Raw genomic sequence first — 10,304 nt, 5'->3', positions numbered from 1 at the left:
GAGGAACTAGTTTAAAAACTATTTTCGTATGCCAGCTATTTTCTAACAATTGTTTTATCATGTAATTGAAACCATTATGACACATAGCTAACATAACAAAGTAAGTATAATATTGCGTCAAGACCAATGTCCTAAGTACGATTTTCATCGTCCAGTTGCAAGCTATTCAAGGTGTTGTAACCCTAGCTACTACAGCTGAACGGAACTCACATATCCGAAAACTTTTCCCCGAGAGTTTTTTATGAAGATGCACCTGAGAATAGCTAGCTAGTAGCTGTCTAACGCTAGTAGCTACACAAATCATTGTTTCGCAGTACTCCACTTTTGAATTTGATAACTCTTCAACGTGGTTTTCTTCTACTGAGTACTGTACTCTACTGTAAAAAGGTGCCCTGGAGCCCACTTTGATTTTTAGTGTATAGTTGGCTAAGTAGCTAGCTATTTACTGTAGCTGGATAACTAGATAGAAATAACGGATCAATTATTAATATTTTATGATACCTAGCTAGCTTAGCTAGAAATGTTAGCTACATATAGTGGCATTTATTGCATTAGCCACTAGCTAGAATATTATCTTACAAAGTTGCTGTGTGTTTGTCATGTCACTTTCATCATATGTCTGTCCCCTTCCAATTCTCTTCAGACCATGGCATGCCAGCATGTGTCTGCTTGTCCCACCTTGAGATCATCATGGAGAGTGGCTCTTGATGCTGCTTGTAGAGTCAGCCAGCCATGGAAGGGGAGTAGGTTGTCCTACTCTGGCTTTGCTCCCATGGAGCCTGGTCACCAGGACAGACGTAAAGATGACTCCACCATCTTGGCTGAACAGACACTGCACACACCTGTTATGCTTAAAGAAGTGCTCCGATGTTTAGATATTCAACCTGGCGAGGTAAGTCTTTCTTCTCTAACACGCTGTAAGTGTGTGTCAACCCACCTTCTCTTAGTGAGCCCTTGATGGTTAAATATTCTATTGAACAGCAGGTAAGGTGTGTTGTGCATTTTGCCTGTTTTTACCCCAATGATGAATCATATGAAAATCTGCTTTCTTTGAAAGATTGTTCGTGGCCTAACTTCGCTTTTCAGGTCATAAGATGGGCTACTTCTCTTGAGAGGGCACATTAAGTCACCAGGATCCCACTACCTTGGCTTTCCCTTACATACTACCAGGACAGATGGACATGAGTCAAAGGCCTTCTGTTTCTGGTGGGCAGTGCCGAGGGAGACTTTATGGGCTCCCTGGGTGGCCGAGAGATGCTGCACGGACAGGGCAGGTGGGGGCCATGGGTCAACATCTTAGTCAGGCATTGTGCCACCGTAAGGCTGTTGGCAGGACATAGAGTGCTGCCTGCAACACTCCTGCCTGAACTTTAGCGCCTCTTACTGTAACTCCTTCAATGTCCGCCCATTAGCCAACTGTCCCAATAAAGCTTGCCAAGAGCTTGCCATTAAAAACAAGTGTTACATGGATTTTTTATGTAATTCTAGTCACTGCACATTGACAGGCTCTATCTAGGGTGTAGCCTAGTTGCATATATATTACGGTATTGCTTTATACAGTTTGTGCTTCAACCCCAAATGCTGAAATAAAACATATTAAAAGCTGGAAGACCGACAACGTAGCACAGTAATTAAAAGCGTTGGAAGACCGGCAACGTAATTAAAAGCTGTAATACTTTACATTAAAGCAGCAGCAATCTGCTGTTTAAACAATAATAAAGTCCACCCCGCCACTGTTTTGGTAAAATGCTGAAGGAGGGGGCTTAAGAAATGTAACCACTCTCAAATTCATAGACAGCTATGTATGGACTGATTATCCATGATGCAACATTTAGAGTTATAACCATGTTTTGAGGCCATAGTGTTTTATAATTACATTATTTACAAACAAGTTTAGTCAATATTTTGTGTTCTGATGGGGTAAGACAGTTGAACTAAGCTCTTGAGGAATTTCTAAGGTATATTCTTCAAGAATCAGTGGGTATACATCATTCATTTAAAAGTCCATGTGGGTTGTAGTAGTCACAGATTGCCCCTTTAAGTTGTGCTTACCTGTGTATGATGCTGTAATTACACTCGTAGCAACATTGTCAAACCAGCATTCCAGTATATACACATTGGCATACTCAGTCCCCTCCCCCATACTCAAATACATTAGCAGAATATTTTGGGTACTGCACATCCATCTTACCTTCTTCAGCTTTCAGACTGAGAAACTTGTGTGTGCCGGAAGTAGGCTAGTTGTGTAAATAGAAACTACATAAACACTAAGCCTACATTGGCATGTTTTATTGAATCCAGCTCTTACTGTAATTTGTCTTTGATGGAGAATTGAAATGCGTCATGTTCAGACTGCTCGCTGAAACATTGCAACGACAATGGCAACTATTTATAAACTGTAATATAAGGTCTCACAAACAGGCTCTTAATAAATAAAATGTTTATTCATTCATGTGGTCTATTAGGCTATGTGTAATAGCAGCCTTGGTAAAGGTATACATGTAAATAAACAGCTATCAGCACATGTAAACACTTAAGCAGTCTTACAATAGAAATTCTTATGGTAGAGATTCTCCATGTGAAATCCCCCCACCATTTCTGTTAATGAACCAGTCAGGCAATCAGGTGTCTGCACTCTGTTTCCATCAGCTGTCCTGTAGAGCAGCTAGGTAGTGTAATCACAGACCCTGTTTGTTTAAGTGGGGGTTTCACTGACAAGTCAATGACTGGGGGGAAACCCACGCTACATGTTAGCCAAATACTCACTTAAATCACTGAACTGAGTCAGATTAATATTTTGATCTGCTATTGTAAAGCAATCAACCCTGTACAGTTGCTCTTGTCAGGCTAAGCATAGTGTGTATGAATGGAGCACTTAGGGAGATGATGGGTATCTGAGAGCAAACACTGTAATTACACTAAAGTGGGTAAATGGCAATGTAGCCTTTCACGCCCCGCCACCTCCCACGCATGAAGTCCAGCGCAGATATCTACACAGGTGGACTGTGATATTTCCCCACATTTCTCTCATACTGTCACGGCTAGTAGTGATGCACATGCACAGCCCTTAAAATAACAAGTGATTGTACTACTTACAGAAATGACGATAAGGTTGTGGACTTAGGTCTTAATTGTGCTGATCAGTCTAGAGATAGTCTAGAGACGGACCTTGTAAAACCATTTTATACTCCAGAAATGAGCTTTATCTCAAGCAGCCTCAGTGTTGCTCTCCTGCTGGCCTTCCTTTCCTTCCCATCAACCATAAATTACCCGAACTAGATTGGCCTCATTAACCACCAAATTAGGTCTTAAAAGATTACAGTTTGTACAATTGAATATTTTTCTATTCACCTTGAACGTGAATGCGCTTAGCCAGCCAGATAACCATTTTAACCTAATTATCTTCACCATCTTGATGCAATTGTAGCATTTGGCTAATTGAATAACGGGCAGTGTGAGGCCTAAAGGTGGTTATAAACCGTGATGTGGGAGACAGCGGTCGGGGGCTTGGAGAAGGATATCCTTTCTCAGGGCAGAGTCAGGCTTTTCCTGACCTGTAGGTTATTAGTTTACTCAAGACAGGAGTAGCTGGAGGATAGGGTATTTTATTTACATGGAGGAACAGGATTTCTGGCTGCTTATTGCTATGAAAATGACAAAATAAATCCAATTGAATCAAAGTAAGAAGGTGTCAGAAGATGATTAACACTAACAAAGTGCCACTACGATTTTGAAATAGATGAATAGGATGGCCATATTTTAAAAGACCACATTATGTACGGTATCCCCTACTCTGTCACTCCTTTTGATACTTGCAAGTCATTAGTTTAAAGACTGATCATAATCCACTTGAGAAGGTAGTGTCAGTCAGCATCACCACATAATGTCAGGGCTGCCCCGTCAGCTAGGAACATACAGAGAGTATCTATGTTCCTAGCCCATCAGTCAGTAATCATAAATCACTGTGGTACACCCTGGCTGATGATATAATTAGGCTTTTCTACTCAGGCTAAGTTAATAGCCTTGATGAAACCCCCTGCATCATCCCTGACACTCCCTTTGTTGTAACCTAATTGTTTGAATGAAACAATGAAGAAAACTGTCTTGTACAAGTGTAGAACATAGCTTTTATACAATGTTTAAAAAGAAAGAATAAGTTTAAACTTTTCTCAGCAAGTTGAACCATTTATCCAGCCCCCATTCACGACCTCCCCAATCACTCTAAGGAAAAGAGACATCTTTTCAAAATGTATGGACTAAAAGCCTGTCGCCCAGCCCCGGAATTCAATATTGTTGAGTGTTTTGTCTTTGTCAGATCCACCCACAACCACTGCAATAGATTTTCTCCTCCAGAATCCCTCATTACCAGCCCACAGATGATAGCGGGTGAGTGTTTCTCCGTGTGTGTGTCCCCCCCCCTGCTTTCACACGCCCACTCACAGAGGGCATCCCGGTGGCTCCACGGGCAGAAAGTGATTTCTTTGTTTTTATGCTGCCAGGAATCCCTCGTCTTGTTGTTGTGGCCCTTGTCCCCTCCTCACCTCAGTGGTTTGCCCAGGCAGGTGAGAGTGAGGACAAGGTGTGGGGAATCCTTTTCTCTGGTGCCAGGATTGGGGACCTCCGCCAGGGCAGATTAATGAGCCGTCAACTGAGTGTCCAGGGAAAGATCCACTACTGCTTTAGCAGGGAAAACGAGGAGGCCACAGTCTCACCACACTCCCCCTTGTGGAATTAAAATGGCCTCCCGTGTTACACCTTCTCCGTACCTGAATTTAAATACCTAACAAGAACAATGTCCTTTTACAAGAGTGTTTTAGTTCCAATAAAATTTGTTAGCCAAATAATGAAATAACTTTTAGGAAATCAAAGCCCCTTTATACTTTCTGCTGTCTGAAAAACAGGGAGACAGGAAAGTGTATGTGCTGAACTGCGGAGATTCAACTTACTCAGCATAAATAGTTTTTTAAATATATAGTTCAGTCTGTTAATTAAAAAAAAAAATAAGTGAAGAAATGGATGACCTAACTGGCTCTTATCCAGAGACTTTTGCAACTGTTTGTGGTTGCCTATGCATTTACATAAATGGCTCCATTTACATAAAGGCTACTGCTGCTAAATCGTTGCCTCCACTCCAAAAAATATGATAAAACATACATATTTGTTTACATGTTTCAGTGTAAACTTAACGACTAAACCATATATAAAGTATGTAGAAAAGATAATGGAGCTATATCTACAGTACCCGTCAAAGGTTTGGGCACACCTACTAATTCAAGGGTTTTTCTTTAGTTGTACTATTTTCTACATTGTAGAATAATTGTGAAGACATCAAAACTATGAAATACCACATATGGAATCATGTAGTAACCCAAAAAGTGTTAAACAAATTAAAATATATTTTAGATTTTAGATTCTTCAAAGTAGCCACCCTTTGCCTTGATGACTGCTTTGCACACTCTTGGCATTCTCTCAACCAGCTTCACCTGGAATGCTTTTCCAACAGTCTTGAAGGATTTCCCACATATGCTGAGCACTTGTTGGCTGCTTTTCCTTCACTCTGCGGTCCAACTCATCCCAAACCATCTCAATTTGGTTGATGTCAGGTGATTGTGGAGGCCAGGTCATCTTATGCACCACTCCATCACTCTCCTTTTTGGTCAAATAGCCCTTACACAGCCTGGAGGTGTGTTGGGTCATTGTCCTGATGAAAAACAAATGACAGTCCCACTAAGCGCAAACCAGATGGGATGGCATATCGCTGCAGAATGCTGTGGTAACCATGCTGGTTAAGTGGGCCTTGAATTCTAAATAAATCACTTTTTTTATTTATTATTATTATTATTATTTTTTTCACCTTTATTTAACCAGGTAGGCCAGTTGAGAACAAGTTCTCAACCTGGCCAAGATAAAGCATAACAATTCGACACATACAACAACACAGAGTTACACATGGAATAAACAAAACATACAGTCAATAATACAGTAGAACAAAAGAAAACAAAAAGTCTATATACAGTGAGTGCAAATGAGGTAAGTTAAGGCAATAAATAGGCCATGGTGGCGAAGTAATTACAATATAGCAATTAAACACTGGTAGAGATACCAGAGATACTGGGGTGCAAAGGAGCAAGATAAATAAGTAAATACAGTATGGGGATGAGGTAGGTAGATAGATGGGCTGTTTACAGATGGGCTATGTACAGGTGCAGTGATCTGTGAGCTGCTCTGACAGCTGGTGCTTAAAGCTAGTGAGGGAGATATGAGTCTCCAGCTTCAGAGATTTTTGCAGTTCGTTCCAGTCATTGGCAGCAGAGAACTGGAAGGAAAGACGACCATAGGAGGAATTGGCTTTGGGGGTGACCAGTGAGATATACCTGCTGGAGCGCATGCTACGAGTGGGTGCTGCTATGGTGACCAGTGAGTTGAGATAAGGCGGGGCTTTACCTAGCTGAGACTTGTAGATAACCTGTAGCCAGTGGGTTTGGCAAAATATGTAAAATTGCAGGAAACTAGCTTTAAAACTGTAAAATTCTCTTCGCAGGATGTTCTCCCACACTAACTTTGAAAAACATCCCAGGGAAAAAACAGAAAACCATGCCAATGACTGTATTTTGGAAGTGGGTAATTTCATGACATGACACCTACCATCTCGGATTGTTCTGAAATAGTTTCCTTAGTTAGAAACAGATAAGACTAGCATTCTTGCAACATTATTTTGTTGAAATATAATTTGATCTCTGATAAATTAAGCTAATTAAATTGCTCCCAAATTGGCATTTTTTTTATTTATAGGATTCATATACTATTCAATAAATACCTAACATCTGATTTGGACCAAACTTTTTTCTAACAGGGAGTAAGACGTGAGGAATCCAAATAAATAGTCAAAAGCCACCCACGGACCCCCTGCACCCCACGCCAATCCCACCCTAACAACCAGTATACAGAATCTTATCAGTTTCTAACAACAAACAATTTCAGAACAATCTGAGATGGTGGATGTCGAAAATCCTCTTTCTTGTGCTTTTTGAAGTAGAACGACCTCAATATTAGGAACACCTTCCCCTTTCCCTCAAAACAGCCTCAATTTGTGAACTCTACAAGGTGTCAATGCTTACCAGACAAAGGATGTCCTTTGGGTGGTGGACCATTCTTGACACATGGGAAACTGTTGAGTGTGAAAAATCCTTGACAAAAACCAGTGCGCCTGGCATCTACTACCATACCCCGTTCAAAAGTACTTCAATATTTTGTCTTGCTCATTCACCCTCTGTATGGCACACACACCCAATCCATTTCTCAATTGTCTCAAGGATTAAAAATCCTTCTTTAACCTGTCTCCTCCCCTTCATCTATACCGATTGAAGTGGATTTAACAGGTGACATCAATAAGGGATCATAGACTGACCAGGGGAATCCAGCTGAAAGCTATGTCATGGAAAGAGCAGGTGTTCATAATGTATTGTACACTCTGTGTATATACAAGAGCAGGGGGTTAACTGTCCCCCAAGGGTAAAATTGGGCCCCCCTGTGGGCCACGGCCACATTTTTTTTTTCTTCTCACTCCTCCATTGTTTTTCGGAGCACAGTGTAGTGAAAGAGGAGGCTGGTGAATAATTGATCCTTGTAATTAAACACTCCAGCTAGGGGCACCGGGGCTGATTGACGGCCAGATATTAAGCCCTTGTCTCGTAAGGTTGCAAGTTTAGTCTGAGGTTATCAGTGGCCAGCAGAGTCTCTCTCCCTCCCTGGCTCATTACTTTCATGAGTAGACCATTTCATAGTGGTGATGGGGGCGTGGTGTGAAAGAGAGTCTGGGACTTCATTAGTGAAATGGGGTGCCTGAGTCTATAGAGCAGCAGGTGGTTCAGCATTGCTGAGCAGACAACCCCCTTGTGGGTGCTCCACCGGACTGTCATGTTGAGCTACGTTAACCCTTTCATCTTACACAGTCTGTGGCTTTAGTTTCATATAGATACATGTACATCAATGTACTGTACATGCAAACTATTAGTGGCATAAGTCCATAATGTGTGAATATAGCCGTTTTTATCATATCACACCCAAACGTATCCTTGTGCCAGTTTGTTTAGTTGCTTATATTACAAATGAGAACATTACTGTGTGCAGAATGTGGTTGTTTTGTCAACAGGTTCCATGAATTTGACTTCAGTTATTGATATCTTGAGATCAAAATGTACAATTGAATATCTGCCTTGATGGTTACTCATGTTGTCAATAATGAGGATGATATTTATACTAATGATGAAAATGGCAGGAGAGAGAGCATAAGGCACAGAATAGAGAGGAAGCTGCCTGTAGAAGAATCTCAGAAAACTGCACCTGAAATCCAGTTTTAATAACTGTTATTTGCGTACTTGCTCACAGTCATACAATATGGCTGAAAGTGGGAAAAATAAACAAAGCAAAGCCATTCCAAGACACGGGAGCAGTGTTATTACGGAGGGTTTTATTACAATATTTACATTTGCGCCTGGTGTGTGAGCGTGGGTATGCTAATCAGATGTATGCCCCGTGGACAGCTGGATTGAGATGATGACTCATCTCTGCAACATGTCCTTGATTGGGGTTTGAATGAGGGCTCAAAAACTGCATTTTTTGAATGAGGATTTCTCTTAAATTTATTACTGTAGATCTCCATAATGAAACCTTTTCCTGAAAAAGTACATCTCCAGCTATGTTTGTGAATTTAATGTTATCATTATGTCCACTAATATTTCCTTTATTAGTTTTATCTTTGGGGTGAGGGGGAGTATGGGGTTTAGTGTTCCCCTATATTTATTTAGCAGCGGCGCACGACCGCTGCCAAATCATTGCCCCACTGCACATTAAAAAACATCTAGAAATGTATTTATTATAATAAAACAATTCTGCTGAGACATGCTTTTAAGATCAGATTGACAAGTTACAAGAAGTTACATATCTTCCTCATATTCTCTTCAGATCATCTGAGAAAACTCCTAGGTAACTAGCTAGCTTGTAATCCTGGAAGTGTAGCCAACCCATAGAGATGGATAGAGGACTCTAGTACCCCAAAGCACGTTTTAGATTAGGCAGTGCCATTGAGGACTTTCACCATTATGAAGTAGTCAACTGGTTGGGACTTCCTATGGGTTAAGGAAGGATCACATAATTCCATCCAGGTCACTAGGAGGGATCAGCCAATGAATTATACACATGAGCAAACATTCCATAACTGCAGGTGGCAGTAAATTGCCAACCTTGGCTTTATACCTGTTCAAATAACACACTGCAGATGGCCGTATGGACCCTTTCAGTTTGTTTACCAACTCATAAAGTAGTAGTAGAAGAAGAAAATGTACTACTTCAAAATGGTGATGGCCTCATTTCATCTGACCATGCTCTAATGATGCCATAATGGGACAGATACAATGTTTCGTCCTCTATCTATCTCTGAGGCAACCCTATTAATAGATGTATGTAATAATTGTTAGCTATAATACAGTAAAGTTATGGCAGATAAATTATTTTTTGGGTTAATATTAGGGATGTAACGATTTACGCATCGGTCCCCAATTCAAAAATGTTTAAGATAGAAGTGCATCGGTCTGCGGATCCAAATGTAGCATACATCAGTCAGAACATCTATTTAAACATTACGAATTGCCGGTTCACAAAAATGGTTTCTTTCTACCTTCCGAAAATACCTCTCATCTTTTGTGATAACTTATGCGTCTACTTCAGTGTCGAACTGCATGTAACTGTGTTAACAGTCATTGATCTACAAGTATTTTTGCATGCCAAACAACCCCAGGCAATATCAGTAGCCGAGACAGAACCTTCATCTGGCTATACCTGCTGAACAGGGCTTACAATAGATTTTATTTTGATTTGTTCAGGTTTTGCTTTAAACAATCAGTGTATATATTCATTTTAACTAATGGGAAACAGCCTCAGATTTAATTGAAGTGCAGTTGTTAGCCCATCACCTGATTTGACAAGTCCTCAAAGTATGTACCCCTATTTCTTTCTTTCTTGTTGCAAGTATGCTCATGCCACCATGGATCCCCCTAGCGGTTTTGTGTTTATTTTGACAGTCGTGGGGGGCAGCTAACAATGCATTGATCCAATAAATGCATTCATAAGTAATGGGGCCTGTGTATAGTGCATACACAGGTCACAGAGGTTTGGGTAGGCATATGGAACAATTTTAGTGCTTTGTAATACAGCGCTGGAAATTAAACTAGCTCTCATGTCTGAGGCAAGTTCAGAGGGGGCGAGTTAAGAAGCCTGTCATTTTGTCTTGTTTCATTTTGTGACCC

At 40.7% G+C, this 10,304-nt stretch overlaps 1 protein-coding gene across 3 annotated transcripts in view; it reads left to right on the top strand.

The window, feature by feature from the left end:
• The first annotated feature begins 7 nt into the window (after positions 1-7).
• Positions 8-10,304, top strand: part of LOC115203217 (probable methyltransferase-like protein 15) — a 65,586-nt gene continuing 55,289 nt past the window's right edge. Inside the window, exons 1-2 of one of the 3 annotated variants that reach the window (XM_029767682.1) lie at positions 8-100; positions 644-892. In XM_029767682.1, the coding sequence (XP_029623542.1) occupies positions 647-892 (246 nt within the window). In that variant the 5' untranslated portion in view covers positions 8-100; positions 644-646. Of the gene's footprint in view, positions 101-197; positions 417-643; positions 893-10,304 lie in introns of those variants that run through there. The other 2 variants (XM_029767681.1, XM_029767680.1) reach the window with 2 other exon arrangements.

The sequence above is a fragment of the Salmo trutta genome, chromosome 12 (assembly GCF_901001165.1).
Source record: "Salmo trutta chromosome 12, fSalTru1.1, whole genome shotgun sequence".
NCBI classification, from domain to species: Eukaryota; Metazoa; Chordata; class Actinopteri; order Salmoniformes; family Salmonidae; genus Salmo; species Salmo trutta.
The sequence above is the reverse complement of the archived record's forward strand: the minus strand, read 5'-3'. Positions and strand labels throughout refer to the sequence as shown.